Source organism: Mustela putorius, unplaced genomic scaffold (assembly GCF_011764305.1).
Source record: "Mustela putorius furo isolate JIRA1106 unplaced genomic scaffold, ASM1176430v1.1 tig00003972_pilon_pilon_pilon, whole genome shotgun sequence".
Lineage (NCBI taxonomy): Eukaryota > Metazoa > Chordata > Mammalia > Carnivora > Mustelidae > Mustela > Mustela putorius.
The window spans coordinates 5,146,442-5,163,757 of NW_025422115.1; the positions used below are offsets into that span (position 1 = coordinate 5,146,442).

General features: G+C 37.4%; 1 protein-coding gene across 4 annotated transcripts in view; it reads left to right on the top strand.

Moving 5' to 3' along the window:
* The window catches only part of LRRC28 (leucine rich repeat containing 28), a 157,470-nt gene that overhangs the window by 12,855 nt on the left and 127,299 nt on the right, over positions 1 to 17,316 (top strand). For 3 of the 4 annotated variants that reach the window (XM_004759820.3, XM_004759821.3, XM_013060096.2), the window contains exon 3: positions 5,829 to 5,869. The exons of the other annotated variant lie outside the window; for it this stretch is intronic. In XM_004759820.3, the coding sequence (XP_004759877.1) occupies positions 5,829 to 5,869 (41 nt within the window). The remainder of the gene's footprint in view (positions 1 to 5,828; positions 5,870 to 17,316) is intronic. 4 annotated transcript variants of the gene reach the window in all.

The following is a 17,316-nucleotide window of genomic DNA, read 5'->3' on the forward strand; positions in this document are numbered from 1 at the left end:
TTTTCCTTCAATACCAAAACTTCATTAACTTTTTTTTAATTAAAAAAAAAAATAAATAAAGGGGCTCCTGGATGGCTCAGTTGGTTAAGTGTCTGACTTAACAGGACTTAACTGACTTAACTGGCTTAACTCATGGCTCAGGTCATGGAATTTTTGTATCCTTGTATCCTGAGATACAGCCCCACATCTGGGTCCCTGCTCAGCACGGAATCTGCTTCTCTTTCTCCCTCTGCCCTTTCCACTCTTTCTCTCAAATAAATACAGTCTTTAAAAATAATAATAATTTTTGATGTGAAATGAACTTAATGTAAAATTAACCATTTTAGAGAGCACAGTTCAGGGGTACATTCACAGTGTTGATCTACGGCCTCTGTCTAGTTTCAAACTAAACCCCTTACTCCTTAAGCAATTTCTCCCTGTTCCCTTCCGCACCCCAGCCCTGCTAACCACCAGTCCGTGTTCTGTTGTTATGGATTTATCTCTTCTGGATAGTTCATATAAATGGGACCATTCAATATGTGACATTCAGCGTGTGGCTTCTTTTCACTTAGCAAAGTGTTCTCAGCGTCAATCCAAATTGTAGTATATATCAGTCCTTCATTACTTTTTATGACTCAATAAGTACCCATTTCATGTGCATACCGCAATTTATTTACCCATTCATCCATTGATGGGTGTCTGGGCTCTTTCTGCCTGTTTTGCTACTGTGAACAACACAGCTATGAGTATGGATTACAGTTACATTTTACATGTAATTACAATTACAATTACATGTTTGAGTACCAGTTTTTAATTCTGTGGGGTATATACCTAGGTGTGGAATTGTGGGATCATACAGTAATTCTTGTTTTTTTTAGAAACTGCTGAACCACTTTACCAGCAAGGTACAAGGCTTCCAAAGTTCTCTGTAGCTTCACCAACACTTTTACAGTTTTTAAAATACTATTATTACAGTGGGTTGAAGTGGGTAGGTGTGAGGTGATACTGCATGCAGTTTGGATTTGCATCTCCCTAATGCTAATAATATTGGGCATCTCTTTCTGTGCTTGTTTGGCCATTTGTATATATTTAGAGAATATTCAAATCCTTTTCCCATTTCCAAATTGGGTGGTTTGGTGGTTTTTTTGGTAAGGATTCTCTATATATTTGGATACTAGACCTTGAACAGATACATGATTCATAACTATTTTCTCCCATTTTAAATGTTTTCTTCACTTTCTTGTAATTCACTTTCTTATCATATCCTTTAGTGTGCAAAAGTGTTTTTATTCCATTGTTTCCATTTTTTCCCTGTTCCTCATGCTTTAGTGTCCTATCTGTGAATCTGTTGCCAAATCCACAATGACGAAGATTTACCCCTATATTTTTTTCTATGCGTTTTATGATTTGGGGGGTTATATTTAAGTCACTGATCCATTTTTAATTTTTGAATGTAGTGTGAGGTAGAGGTCCAGCTTCATTTGACTTTTTATAAGTGCTGTAAGGGCTAAAATTCATTTAATTCATGACTTTTTTGAAATGTGTTTTTGGAGGTGAGGATGGAGCAGGTTTTGCTGAACCCTGAATCCTAGTGGTTCTTAACAGCACAATTATTTCTTTTATTCACACTGCATGACTCTCATATGGCTTGGGGACTCTGGTTTATGGTGTCCACAGCCAGGGAGGAAGGCTGACAAAGCTTCCGTCATGTGGTCACTATGAACTTACGAACTTTTATGTAATTTTTGGTATTTCACCTCAAAATTTTATTTTTTTTAACTAAAAAAAGTTAATTAAGTTTTGGTACTGAAAGAAAAAAAAAATTTCTTTCACAGACCAGCACAATACACTCATTGCACTTTGCAATTTTTGTCACGACACCTTTCAAAGTCATGAATTAAGTGCATTTTAGTTCTTACAGTTCAGGTTCTTTAAGACTACCGCGTCAAAATAATTTCACTGACCAAAGTAAGTCATTTAGCTGTACCCAGCTTGGAGAGAAAAATGCAGTCCTACCAGGTGCCCAGAAAGAGAAAAAAAAAGAAGTAACTGGTATATAATGCCCACCAGAGAACATCACTGAACACAGTGTTTGCAACGTATGTGAAGTATTGGTTCCAATTTACATAACTGAAAAACGTTTCCATTTAAGGGGGTGGGCAGTTTTCCTTAAAAGCTTGTAGTAAAACATCATTGATTCAAAATTAGAGGTAAATTTTATGTTTAACTGTGCTTGCTAAAGTTTACTTTTACATTACTTGTAAAGAAAAATTATGTAGTTAAGTGTAATGTGGGTTTTAGTGAAGAGAATTTTGGCTTAATTTAGAAAACAATTTTTAACTAGTAGGAAGTAATTCAGGGATCCTTACCAGTAGGTGTCAGCCACAGCCCATGCAAAGGGCTGCTTATTTGTCAAGGCTTTTTGGGCAGGTACTAATAAGGGTTTTTTTTTTTTTTCCACCCAGTATTCTAATGAACTGCAGTTTTCTTAAGGTCAGCTTGCTTATTTTTAAATTAAAAATACAGTGTATCTACTCGTTAATAAAGATAGGGTAATGCACCATTAGCAGGAGAAACATTATTCAGTGCTTAATTGCGTGTGAAGCTGTGTAGCTCGAAAGAGCTAAGTTCTCATGGGAAGATTAGAATAATGTTTAATGAGACCAAATTGGCATCTGGAAAGAATGAGCACAGATCCTGAGTCAGCCAGATGTGTGATACTGATTGTTGCAGATAAAACAGATGAAGCTTTTTTTCTGAATAAGTCTTTCCTTTTCAGAGAAACAGCTGTTATTAAGCCTCTTATTAATCCCCCCCTTTGTAATCCACCCCCTCAACATTCCCCCATCCCTAGCTGCCTAGTTTTCTTAGGAAGCTTTGTATGTATGCCCATAAATGGAAGTGTGTATTCTCCTTAATAGAAGAGATACCGATACTAAAAGAAACATTTTGAGGATTTGGATAGATCCAAGAGTAACATCTGAGGAAAGACATTTCCTGAAGGATCCCATTGCATATATTGCTATTAAAACATGGTAAAAAAAAAGAAGAACAACAACAATCAGCATTTGAGAACTAAATACAAGTGATTTTACAAAAAATGAGTACTCAATAAATGATTCGTTGTCTTCGTAACAGTATTCGTATTCAATATTCAGCTATCATAGACGGACAAGGATGTATGTGTAGATAAGCAGCTTTGGATGCCATTGCAATTTAAATACATCAGTATGCCAACTGAAATTAGTAATGTCATTTCCTTGTTGAAAATAAACCAGTGGATTTTTATTTGTTCAGAATTTTTTTTTTAAAGATTTTATTTATTTATTTGACAGAGAGAAATCACAAGTAGATGGAGAGGCAGGCAGAGAGAGAGAGAGAGAGAGAGAGAGAGGGAAGCAGGCTCCCTGCCGAGCAGAGAGCCCGATGCGGGACTCGATCCCAGGACCCTGAGATCATGACCTGAGCTGAAGGCAGCAGCTTAACCCACTGAGCCACCCAGGCGCCCCTGTTCAGAATTTTTTAAAGAAGTTTTCACATAGTATAAGATTTAAGCTCTAATGATCTGTTTTCATGCAAAACCATTATAGACCTGTGTACCCTATGGTACCTAACTAATGATATTTTTCTCTTTAGAACCCAAATTGGACGATTATGATTGATTACTCAATTATGTTGCAGTTTATGCTGTGGGTACCACATATCTTCAAATGGTGGTTGTTATTATTATTATTATTATTATTTATTTGATAGGCAGAGATTACAAGTAGACAGAGAGGCAGGCAGGGAGAGAGAGGAGGAAGCAGGCTCCCTGCTGAGCAGAGACCCCGATCTGGGGCCTGATCTCAGGACCCTGGGATCATGACCTGAGCTGAAGGCAGAGGCTTTAACCCACTGAGCCACCAGGCGCCCGGGATACCACATATCTTAATGTAATCTTTTTCGATTATATGAGACATAAAATGCTCACTGTTAAAAATTCAAGTAATACTAACTAGATGGAGAATAACAACCCTAGTCCTTTCCCTGGTGATAATCATTGTTACTAAGTTCCTATATGAAAAATTACTTTGTTACAAATATAAATCTGTCTAGTTTTCACTTTTGGTTTTCAGTTAACATGATTTTTTTTTAAGCTTTTTTTTTTTTTTTTTAAGATTTTTATTTATTTGTTAGAGAGAGAGAGAGAACGAGAGATACAGAGCGCAAGCACAGGCAGACAGAGTGGTAGGCTGGAGGCAGAGGGAGAAGCAGGCTCCCTGCTGAGCAAGGAGCCCGATGTGGGACTCGATCCCAGGACGCTGGGATCATGACCTGAGCCGAAGGCAGCTGCTTAACCAACTGAGCCACCCAGGCGTCCCAACATGATTTTTTTAAGAGGGGAAGGGGCAGAGGGAGAGAGAGAACCTAGTAGGCTCCATGCCCACAGAACCCTACATGGGGCTCGATCTTAGAACCCTGAGATCATTACCTAAGTGAAAATCAAGAGTTGGAGGCTTAATCAGTTGAATCACCCAGGTGCCCCAACACAGTTGTTTTTATAATAGGATTTTTGAAAACATCAGATCTGTTCAGGAGTACTGTTAGGGAGTGAAAGCAGAAGAGGTTGTATTTGCAGTTTCCCAGACATGCCTCCTTCTCCCACCTTTTCGTATGTTGCTTCTTATGCCTGGAAGCTAACCGGAACTTCCTCCCTGCCCTGCAGCAACCTCTGAAAATGTATGTTTGTCTTTCAGGACTCAAGCTATACCTAATTACTTCTTAAAAAGTATTCCTGATTCTTTATTGTTGATATCTAGCCTACCCTGCAGTATGTTTGGGCGTAGAATAAAATATAGATAGAGATACATATTACTTCCGACTCAGAGTGCTCCTTTAGTCTCAACAACTTCTGTCTTTGTGCAAATTTGAACTCTGTGTGTGTGTGAGAGAGAGAGACAGACAGACAGACAGACAGAGTGGCTTTCAGTTACTTGCAGGAAGCTTTTCCTTTTACTTGGTGCCTCCAGCCGAGAGAAGCCTTCTTAAATTTCTGTTGAGTTGGGAGTTTCTGATCTTTACAAGGGCCAGTCCTTCCAAGGTCATTACAGTCCTCTGTGTAAGGACCTAGGTTCATCCCAATCTGTCTTCCCATGACCTGTTTGCTGTTCCAGTCGCACCACACCCCTTAGGACCTGTGGCAGGGTCTGCCTCTCCCCTGGATCCTGGACTCCAGCTTCCTCTGTTCACCCTGAGCTGAGTTAGGTTTTGGCTTCTGGCACCTGGGGATTTCCCTGATTTTTTCCAAGGCACATGATTTGGGAGTTTAGGGGGGCAAATGTTAGTTTCCTAGGGCTGCTGTACCAAACTACATAGGCCAGGTGGCTTAAAACGACAGAAATTTATTCTCACAATTCTGGGAGCTGGAATTCTGAAGTCGAGGTGTGGGCAGGCTCAGTTCCCTCTCAGAGCTCTGAGGGAGAGAATCTGTTCCTTCCTTTCTCCTAGATTCTGGTAGTTGCCAATGATCCTTGATGTGCCATGGCTGTGTCACCCCAGTATCTGGCTCATTTGTCAGCCGGCATTCTTCCCGTGAGTGTGTCTTGTTATGAACAGTTTAATTTCTTCCGTGACTGTGGTGGAATACAAGGTTTCTAGTTTCTCCGAGAGACACTGATTTTAAGTGTTCAAATTTATAGGTTTAAATCGTATTATGGCCTATTTGAGCATAAAACCCAGACCTGCTTTATTTTTGAATTATTTTCTCTAGATTTACACCCCCCAAAAGATAGTACTTTGTGTTTAAGCTCATTAGAAATGTTTATACATTTTTCAAAAATAAAATTTAATTCTGAGTTTTTAATTTTCAGCCAGAAAACCTTGCTCAGAAGCTTCCAAACCTTGTGGAACTGTGAGTCTGTTTATTCAAATTTTTTTTAAAAAGAAGAATGAAAATAATTTTAAGTTATTTGAAATAATAGGATATCTCATTTTAATGTATTTATTAATTTTTTGGTATCATGGTCATAGTGTTCATGTAGGTAGTTCTGCTAAACCCAATAATATTTTAAAGTATTTTACCATTTAAAGTTGTGTTTTAAATATCTCACCTTAAGGTAGTAAAGATAAACTTTTTACAACTATGAAAGATTTTTTTTTTTTTTTTTTTTTCTGGGTGCAGCCTCTTGGTCACAGAATCTTTGTGGACAGTCAGTATAATTGGGAAAGTTTATTGCTGTTACTATTACTATATATTTGTTATTTGATATGAGCAGTGTAAAAGGTTTAAAATATAGAGTAAAAACCTACTTCCCTGTGTTCTCTGTACCTCATTTGTTTTTTAGTTCTTTTGAACTAAAAAATTCAAGAAGAAATGTCCTCTAACATTATTTTAAGTCTACTTTTTGTTTTTATAAGCTCTTTACAGTTTTCTAAGTAATATGTTTACACCTTTGTTTTTTGGTGCATCAACTTTAAGTATCTGTTCATTTACCTGTAAGGAGGATTTTTTTAGAATCTTCCCCTTTCCTTCCAGCTCCCTCCTAATTTTGTTGAAGGAGGAGTTTTCATTGCTATTTCTTGTTCTCTTTATTATTTGGCAGATTGTCAAGAGGTAAAGGAAGGAAAACTAACATTACACCCCTCTTTAAGCTGGGAGTTTGTCATTTCTACTCCCCCCCTCACCACCCTTTTATTTTGAAAAGTTTCAAACTAACAGAAAAGTTGAGAACATAGTACAATCAATACCCATATATGCTCCTCCTAAATTTAACCAGTTGACATTTTACCATATTTGCTTTTTCTTTCTGTCTCCTATCATCTCCCTTCCTTCTTCCCTTTCCAGTCCTCCCATGTGCATATACACACACACACACAAATTTCAGACATTATGATACTTTACCCCTAAATATAGTATATATCTTCTAAGAATAAGGGCACATAATTGTAATATTATCACACATTAAAAGTAATATTAATTCAGGGACACCTGGGTGGCTCAGTCAGTTAAGCTTCCCATTCTTGATTTGGTTCAGGTCATGATCTCAAGGTTGTGAGATCAAGCACCGTGTAGGGTACCACACCAGACATGGAGCCTGCTTAAGATTCTCTCTCTCCCTCTCCCTCTGCCCCTCCTCCTGCTCATGCTTTCTCTTTCTCAAAAAAAAAGGTAATATGAATTCAGTAATATCATTTAATGTATCCTGCATATTTAAATTATCCCAATCTCCTACCCCCCAGAAACATACCCAATGTCTTTAAATTAGTGTTCGTCTGGTTTGTCTGATTTTCCCCTCTTGATTAGATTTAAATATCTTTGGTGATTTTTCTACCCTATTTGCTTTATCAAGTTTTAAATTTCAAAATATTTTTTGAAGCTTTCAAGAGTGTTGCATGCATCATGTTGTTTTACCTCTAAATACTTCAGTGTATATTTTCAAGAAGAAATGTCCTCTAACATTATTTTAAGTCTACTTTTTGTTTTTATAAGCTCTTTACAGTTTCCTTCATATAGGTTTTGATCATTTCTGAAGTTTATTCCTAAGCATTTAATATATAATTTTTGCTATTGTAAATGAATTTTCTTACTTGTTACCTCTTTTAAGTGGTTATTTTTTGAATATATGAGCGCTTATATGAGTGTATATGAGTTAACACGCTTTTTCACGTGTTAACTCTATATTGTGCTACTTGCTGGAATCTTATTGTTTGAGTTAGTTTTATGGATGATTCCTCACTGTTTTTCAGGTATACTCTCATGTCTGAAAATACATATAATGTTTCTTTTTTTCTAAACCTTACGCCTTTAATTATTTTCTCTAGTGTGATGGCATTGGCTAGTCCTTCCAGAACAGTGTGAAATTGTACTTGACATGCGTCCTTAGTGGGAATGCCTCCAGGGTCACCCCATAAGAAAGATACTGGCTTTACAATGAACGTATATGTAATCTATTGTGTTAAATAAATATTCATTTGTATTAACAATCTGTTGCTGCATAACAAGTTATCCAGAATGTAGTGGCTTAAACTGTGTGTAGGGGTGCTTAAAAGAATGAACACTTATCATCTCATATTTTCTAACGATCTAGAATCTGGGCTTGGCTTATCTGGGTGTCTTGGCCTCAATGTCTCTTTCAAGGCTTGCAATCACAGTTGTTGCCCAGGGCTGCTGTTTTCTCTGAAGGCTCAACTAAAGAAGTATCCTCTTCTATGTTTACTTATGTGGTTATTGGCAAGATTCAGTTAATCTCAGGTTTTTGGCCTAAAGGTTGACTCAATTCCTTGCTGGCTGTTGGCCGGAGGACTAATTCCCTTTAGTTCCTTGCCAGTTGGCCTCTCTGTAGTGTCGTTCCCAACATGGCAGCTGGCTTCCATCAGTGCAAGGAAAGAAAGAGCAAGAGAGTATATGCAAGACAGGATCCACAGTCTCTTTCTAATCTAATCATGGAAGTGACATCCCATCACTTTTGCTGTATTCTGTTCATTAGAAACAAGTCAGTAGGTCCAGCTCACACTAAAGGGAGGCTTACCACACAGGGGCCTACATGCCAGGTAGTGGAGATCAACGGGGACTGTCTTGGAGGCTACCTACCAGACTATTAATTTCTACTTTCTCAAGAATTTTTATTAGTAATGGGTGTGGAATTTATTCAAAGCCTTTTTTAGACTTGAAGGAAAAAAATTCTTGAGGCCTTCAGACAAAAAAGTGAAACAATCATGAACATGTAGAAGACTGCGAAGTAATACTCCAAAGTGTGTTATGTGTACAGTGGTAGTTGCATTCACATTTGATAGTGTTTTTCTTTGAGCCCTTTAGAAATATTTTTATATAATATATATGTAATTATGTATCACATATTGTATTACATAAGAAATAACACAATATATAAATATCTGTTTGTAATATAAATGTTATATAATATAAATGAATAAACAATATATAATTCTGTGTTATGCATATTATATATAATAAGTTAGTGGGATTTTAGTCATTTTTCACATGTATTAATATATCATTTTTCTCTGGCTACTTTTGATTTTCTTTTTTGGTTTTCAGAAATGTAACTATGATTACCTTGGTATAATTCTGTATTTATTTATGTTGGAATTTGCTGAGCTTCTTGAATCTGTGAATTTATGTCTTTTCCCAAATTTGATACATTTCAACCATTATTTCTTTGAATATTTTTTATGCACTATTCCCTTTCTCCTTCTTGGGCACCATTTACACACGTTACATCTGTTGATGTTGTCCTGTATTCCTCTAAGGCACTGTTCATGTTTCCTTCAGTCTTTTTTCTCTCTGCATTTTATCTTTTTTTTTTTTTTTTAAAGATTTTATTTATTTCAGACAGAGAGCATGAGAGAAAGAGCACAGGTGGGGCAAGGGTGGGGGGCAGAGGGTGGAGCTGGGAGAGACAGGGAGCTGGGAGAAGTGGTCTCCCTACAGGACATGGGGCTTGATCCCATGACCCTGGGACTTAACTGACTGAGCCACCCAGGTGCCCCTTCTCTCTGTGTTTTAGATTAGATAATTTATATTGATCTTTCTTCAAGTTCATAAACTCTTCCCTTTGGTTATATTCATTCTGTTATCCAGCTTTATCCAGTAATTTTTTCAGTTTTAGATCTTTCTTTCATTTGTTCATTCATCTGTCCTTCCTTTCTACTGAAATTTCCCGTCTTTACATTGCAGGCATATATTACTTTAGATCACTATGTATAGCTGTAATAACTACATAAAAATTCCTTGTCTGCTGATTCCAACATCTTGGTCATCTTGAGCTTGATATCATTGTTGTTGTTGTTAATGGATAACATTTCTTGTGTTTTTCTGCGTTGAATTGATTATATCCTGACAATTGGGAATGTTGTGTCTTGATGACTAGAATCTGTTATATTCATTCAAAGAGTGTTGATATTTTTGCTTTAGCAGGGAATTCACTGGTTTGACTCAAGCAGTAAACTGTTTTCTGGAGGGCAGCTGAAATCTTGGTGCAGTTCTTTTACCTTTAGCTGGAGTTTTTTCTATATTTGCATGGTTCTGGGATTGCCATTGTTTTAGGCAAAGTTTAGAAATAGAATTTGGGGTTCCCCTTCCCTGACCCTTTTTGTCTGGTATTCTCCCTTTACCTGCCAGTGGTTGTGGTTGCCCTGAACTCTGTCTTCCTATTCTTTAGGCTAGTAAGTCTAAAGTTTTTTTATCAGAATTTTAGCTGCTTTGCATGGTAACTGTCTGTACCCTGCCTTAAACTAAATGCTATTTAAAGGAAAAACAAACAAACAAACAAACAAACAAGGGGTGCCTGAGTGGCTCAGTGGGTTAAGCCTCTGTTTTTGGTTCAGGTCATGGTCTCAGGGTCCTGGGATTGATCCCTGCATCTGGCTCTCTGCTCAGCAGGGGGCCTACTTTCCCCTTTCTCTCTGCCTGCCTCTCTGCCTACTTGTGATCTCTCTCTCTGTGTCAAATAAATAAATAAAATCTTAAAAAAAATTTTTTTTAAAATAAAAAGCAAAGCAAATCTCAAACTCACCCAATGCCATTCGTTCTAAGTTTAGACTCTTAGCCAGAATTGGCTTGGTTTTGTTTACTCTACAGTGCCTTAGAGCCCTCTGTGTGTGTGTGTGTGTGTGTGTGTGTGTTCTTTAGCATTTTAGTTGTTATCTGCCAGAGGATCAGTCTGGTAGGAGTTTATTTTTCTGTACTGAATTGGAATTTACATTCTTTTCTTTTAACCACTTTGTGTCTTTATAATTCAGGTTGGTTTATTGAAGTCAACATTAGTTGGTTCTTTGATTTTAGACAGATCTGACAATCTGGGCTGTTTAATTGGAGGGTTTAGATCATGTTACATTTAATGTGATTACTGATATGATTGAGTTTAAGTCAACCATCTTACAACTTGTGTTCTGTTTGTCTCAGCTGTTATTATCTTTTTCCCTCTTTCTTTCTTTAAAGTTATTTTAGTGTCATGTAGATCCCATTTACTACTGTTATTGGTAGTAAAATTATTAACTCTCTTTTTCAGTGTTTTGTTTATATTGTGCTTCTTTAACCTGTTACAGTCCACCTTCTCATAATGCACCACTTCACATGTAATGTAGGAACCTTACATAAATGCTTCATTCTTTGTGCTAGTGAATGTCTTATTGTGTGTGTGTTTGTAAGTATCTATTGATATACATATATGTGTACATATCATGTGTATGTCAGTCAGGGTCCAGTTAGGAGATAGAAACCATACCTGTAGTTTAAACAGGGAAAATTAATATAAAGAATTGTTGACTAGTAAAATGTTATTAGCTACTAAAAGAAGATAAAGGACCTATGGTATGCAGAATTAGTAAGTACAAAGAGCAGATATTACTTCTGGGCTGAGGGAAAGTAGGCAGTGAAAGGACTGATGACTTAGTTGCGCTCCATCCCCTACGCTGCTATTTAGACCTCTTCAGTGGAGGTCTGGCTGCCACAGGAGCATACAGCCTGCTGTTGGTGGAGAAGCTTGCCAGATGTTTTAGGCTAGAGCTGCTCCGTGATACCAGCTCACTGTTGCAGGAAGGCTTTGGTAGTCTGGAGCTGGTTTGTAGAAGCTGGCTGACTAGTGGGGAGGCAGTTGCCTGAAGTGTGAGCAGGACTACCACAGAAGTGGCCACAGGGTGGTAAGACTGTTGCCTGAGGCTGGTCAAAGCTGGTCTGTAGCAGTACTTTGCTGGATGGGGAGAGGGTGGCCGGATGGTGTAGCCAAGAACTACTGCAGAGCTGGGTGGGAGCTCATAGTGTGAGAATGTGGCTTGAGGTTTTCCAAGAGGGCTGCTGAGGTGAGCGCTTCTGGGCTTTGGCTCCTGTGCTAAATAAACAATTGAAGGGCGACTGGCCCCAGAAGGGAGGGCCTTCCTGCTGCTGTCATCTGGCAGAGTCACTCCAGTGCCCTTTTGACAACCTAACATTAGACCAGTCATAGAAGGTAGATTTGGAGCTGACAGACTAAACTGATAACTGGCCAAAGTCATTATTTTAACTTTGAATTTAGATTATTTAAAGAAACAAAATGAGAAAGGTTGTCTTTCATATTAATTCCTGTATTATTTTCTCAGATTTGGTTTAATTCAATAAAGGCTTTACTTCTCCATCTTTTTTAAAATTTGAGATCATTTCACTTTGAGATAATGTTGGATCCACATGTAATTATGAAATAATACAGCAAGATCCTGTGTACCCTTCTAGTTTCCACCTCTGTTCACGTCTTGTATACATGTAGTATAAGATCAGCACCAGAAGATTGACACTGGTGTTATCCTTATCCAGTGTTCATTTTCTGTGTACTCGTGTGTGTGTGTGTGTGCGCGTGTGTGCGGTTTTATTACATGTGTAGATTTGTATAATCACTATCCTAGTTAAGATAGAGAGAGTATTTTCATCACTGCAAGGATTGCTTGAGCTACCCTTGTATAATCACATTTCCTGTGGTCCCCCAAACCTTGGCAACTACTACTCTGTTCTCTATCTCTGTCATTTTGTTGCTGAATTCTATTTCATGGTATGGACGTAAGCAGATTCTTCAATTGTTTACCCATTGAAGGACATATTGGTGGTTTTATTTTTATCTGTAATAAATAATGTCGCTTGGTGCATTTGTATACATGTTTTTTTGTGACTAAGTTTTCATTTCTCTGAGATGAATGACTAAGATGACTGTTGCTGAGTCATATGGTAATTACATGTTTCATTTTGTTGTTGTTGAGATATAATTCACATACTATAAAATTCTCCGTTCTAAGTATACAATTCAGTGGTGTTTAGTATAATCATAAGGTTGAGCAACCATTAGTATTATCTAATTTTGGAACATTTTCATCACCTCAAAAGAAACCCATTTAGCATTCATTCCTCCCTTTCTTCAATCCCTAATAACTTCTTGGTGACCAATAATCTGCTTTCTATTTTTATGGCTGTGCTTGTCTGGGATGTTTCATGTAAATAGAATCACATAGTATGTGGCTTTTTAGGTCTTCTTGCTTGAACATAGCATGGTTTCAGGCTTCATCTATGTCGCAGCATATTTCAGAATTCATTCTTTTTTTTTTTTTAATGGATGTATAACATTCCATTATGTGGATATACCATGTTTTGTTTATCCAGTCTTTAGTTGATAGACATTTGAGTTGTTCACACATTTTGGCTATGCTGAATAACACAAGTGTGACATTCATGTAGGAGTTTATGTATTTTCAGTTCTTTAGGGTTTATTCCTAGGAGTGGAATTGTAGTGGTAAACTCTGTTTAAGTTCCTTTTGAGGAACTGCCAAACTGTTCTCCAAAAAGATGCATCATTTTACAAGTCCACCAATAGTAAATGAGGATCCTAATTTCTCCACATTTTCATCATTTATTATTTTCTCTCCTTTTGATGATAGTCATCCTAGTAAATATGAATTAGTACCATAATTTTGATTTGTATTTTTCTGACTAATGATGTCTTTTTATGGGTTTACTCTTTGTATATTTCTTTGGAGAAATGTCCATTCAATTCTGTTTTCCATTCTAAAATTGTATTTCTGGGGGGCGCCTGGGTGGCTCAATGGGTTAAAGCCTCTGCCTTCAGCTCAGGTCATGATCTCAGGGTCCTGGGATTGAGCCCCCCATCGAGCCCCCCATCGAGCCCCGCATCGGTCTCTCTGCTCAGCAGGGAGCCTGCTTCCCTCCTCTCTTTCTTTCTTTTTTTTTTTTTTAAAGATTTATTTATTTGACAGAGAGAAATCACAAGTAGACAGAGAGGCAGCCAGAGAGAGAGAGAGAGGGAAGCAGGCTCCCTGCTGAGCAGAGAGCCCGATGCGGGACTCGATCCCAGGATCCTGAGATCATGACCTGAGCCGAAGGCAGCGGCTTAATCCACTGAGCCACCCAGGCGCCCCCCCTCCTCTCTTTCTGCCTGCCTCTCTGACTGCTTGTGATCTCTGTCAAATAAATAAATGAAATCTTTAAAAAATAAGTAAATAAATAAAATAAAATAATATTTTTATTGAGTTATAAGAGTTCTTTATATATTTGAGTGCTGTATATATTTGATTTATATATTTGAGATAGCTTTATATATTTGAGGTATATAATCTATACATTTGAATGCTTTATATATTTGATATTTTATCAGATACATGCTTTTCAAATATTTTCTCCCATTCTGTGGTTTATCTTTTCATTTTCTTTTTAATTTTTTTAAAAATATTTTTATTTACTTATTTATTTGACAGAGAGAGAGATCACAAGTAGGCTGAGAGGCAGGCAGAGAGAGAAAGGGAAGCAGGCTCCCGCTGAGCAGAGAGCCCAATGAGGAGCTCAATCCCAGGACCCTGAGATCATGACCCGAGCGGAAAGCAGTGGCTTAACCCACTGAGCCACCCAGGCGCCCCTATCTTTTCATTTTCTTGATAATTTTTTTTTATCAAGAAGTATTTGGCAATATGTGTTCTGGTATCATATCTAAGAAACTGTTTTTATTTTTTTTGCATTTAGGTCTTTGATCCATTTTGAGTTAATTTTTGCATAAGCTGCAATATAAAGGTCTACCTTCCATTTTGCATGTGTGGGTCCAAATATTTTAGCACCATTTATTGAAAAGGATACTCTTTCTCCATTGAATTGTTTCAGCACCTTTGTCAAAAATCATTTGGCCATGGACATGCGGGCAAATTTTTGGATTCTCAATTTTATTCTTTTGATCTGTATGTCTGTCTTTTTTAACAGTAGCACATAAACTTGATTACTATATCTTCATAGTAAGTTTTGAAATTGAGAAGTGTGATTCCTCCAACATTATTCTTGTTTTTCAAAATTGTTTTAGCTATTCTAAGTCTGTTGCATTTCCATGCAAGTTTTAACATCAGCTTGTCAAGTTATTAAAAAAGTCATCTGCAATTGATGATAGCAATTGCATTGACTCTTTAGTTCAATATACAGAGAGTTGCCATCTTAATAATATTATGTCTTCTAATCTATGAATGTGAGATGTCTATTTAAATCTTTGGTTTCTTTCAACATTTTTTTGTTTGAACATTGAACACTTTTCAGTGTAAAAATCTTGAGCTTCTTTTGTTAAATTTATTCCTTAGTATTTATTCTTTTTTATTTTATTATACATAGAATGAGTTTCTTAATTCATGTTAGAATTGCTCATTGTCTAATATATAAAAATCCTAGTGATTTTTGTATGTTGATCTTTTATTCTTCAACCTTGCTGAATTCATTTATTAACTCGTTAACTTTTTTTTTTTTGCATATTCCTTAGGATTTTCTGTATACACAATCATGTCATCTGTCAATGAAGATAGTTTTTCTTTTTTTTTAAGATCTTATTTATTGGGGCGCCTGGGTGGCTCAGTGGGTTAAGCCTCTGCCTTTGGCTCAGGTCATAATCTCAGGGTCCTGGGATCGAGCCCCACGTCGGGCTCCCTGCTCAATGGGGAGCCTGCTTCCCTTCCTCTCTCTCTCCCTCCTCTCTGCCTACTTGTGATCTCTTGTCTGTTAAATAAATAAATAAAATCTTTAAAAAAAAAAGATCTTATTTATTTACTTGTGAAAGATAGAGATAGCATGAGCAGGGAGGAGAAGGAGAAGGGAGAGGAAGAGGGAAAAGCGAGTTCCCTGAGAGGGAACTGACTTGGGGCTCAGTCTCAGAACCCTGAGATCATGACCTGAGCTGAAGGCAGATGCTCAACTGACTGAGCCACCCAGGCATCCCAATAGCTTTATTTTTTACTTTCCAATCTGTAACCCTATTATTTCTTTTTCTTGCTTAATTTCCTTGACTATAACATAGAATGTTGAATAAAAATGGTGAGACCAGATATCTTTGTGTTGTTCCCGCCTAATGTTAGGAGGAAAGCTTGCAGTCTTTTGCCATTCAGTGTGATGATAGCTATAGAGTTTTCATAGGTACTCTCTATGTAATTGAGGAAATTCCCTTCTACTACTTGTTCCTTGAGAGTTTTTCTCACAAAAGGGTGTTTGATTTTGTCAAATGGTCTTTTTCTCATCTATTGAGATGACATTTTTTTCTTTATTCTGTTAATACAGTGCAATACATTGATTGATGCTTGTATGTTGAATGAACCAACCTTGTATAAGTGGGGGTAAATCCCATTTGGTCGTGGAATATAATACTTTTTATATTTGCTGGATTTGGCTTAGTAGTATATTGTTGAGGAATTTCGCTTCTGTATTCATGAGGGAAATGGGTCTGTGGTCTCGATATGTCTTGGTTTTGGTATCCAGGTAATACTGACCTGGGAATGAGTGGAAAGAGTTCTCTCCTTTCTTTTCCTTTTCTTTTTTATTACTATTTTTAAAGTATCTTCTCAGTTACCTTAGTGGTCAGCTAATGATTAGGCAGAGATTTCTTTAGCTGCCTGAATCCAGTAAGTCTCCCAGTCTTTGCTGAGGAGCTTTGTTCTTGTATGGTGGTAGGCCTCCACCTCTCAGCTGACATTTAACAACTTCACCTTAGCCTTCACCTGCTCACGTAGGAGCCTCAAGTTCAGCAGAGGTGATTGCTTAGGGTATTTTCAATTCTTCCCTGAGCATTTGCACATTTCTGGACCTGCCTTAGACCTTCTAGATTTCCAGAAATACACCAGAGCTTTTCAGAGCTCCTATGCACATCTTACCCAACTTTTCCATTTAAAGTTTTTGGTTGCCTATTGTTTGCTCCACCTGCTGTCTATTGGCTCAGGTGGCTGTGAAGTGAAACAATTGCTCATAATTTATTTGAACTGGGGAAGAGGCAAGTTTCTAGTCAGATCAAATTCAAAACAGCTTTGCAAGTGGGGTCTTCTTTCAAGAGCCGGGAAACAATTCAAATGATGACAGTTTTCTGGGAGTGAGCTCTACCCTAATTCTGCCCTGTCCGAACTGCTTTTCACTTTGATTGATAGTGATTAATCACTAGGTTTTTTGTTTGACTTTTTGCTTCCTGCCCCTCCCCCATGCTTCTGCAGAGCTGGAGAGTGAGTGAAAATGCCCCAAAGTTCACAGCTCACTGTGCTTATTGAGGTTTTGCCATTTTTCTTAAATAAATCCTCCCTGTATCACTTGGGTTAATTTCCAGAGTTTTGTACATAAGCCTATCATTTTGGCCAATATTCTTGTTGATTTTATGTTAAAGAATTTTTGGAGGTCCTTACTCTTTCACTTTTGCTCTGGATTTGTAGTTTCCTAAGAAATTGCCAAATAATTTTCAAGGTTGGCTATACTTTTTTAATATTCTCCCCGACCAAGATGTGATTGTTCTAGTTTCTCATTTATATTTCTCTAGTGGTTAACGATACTGAACATCTTTATCTGTATCTTTTCTTCAGTGACATGTG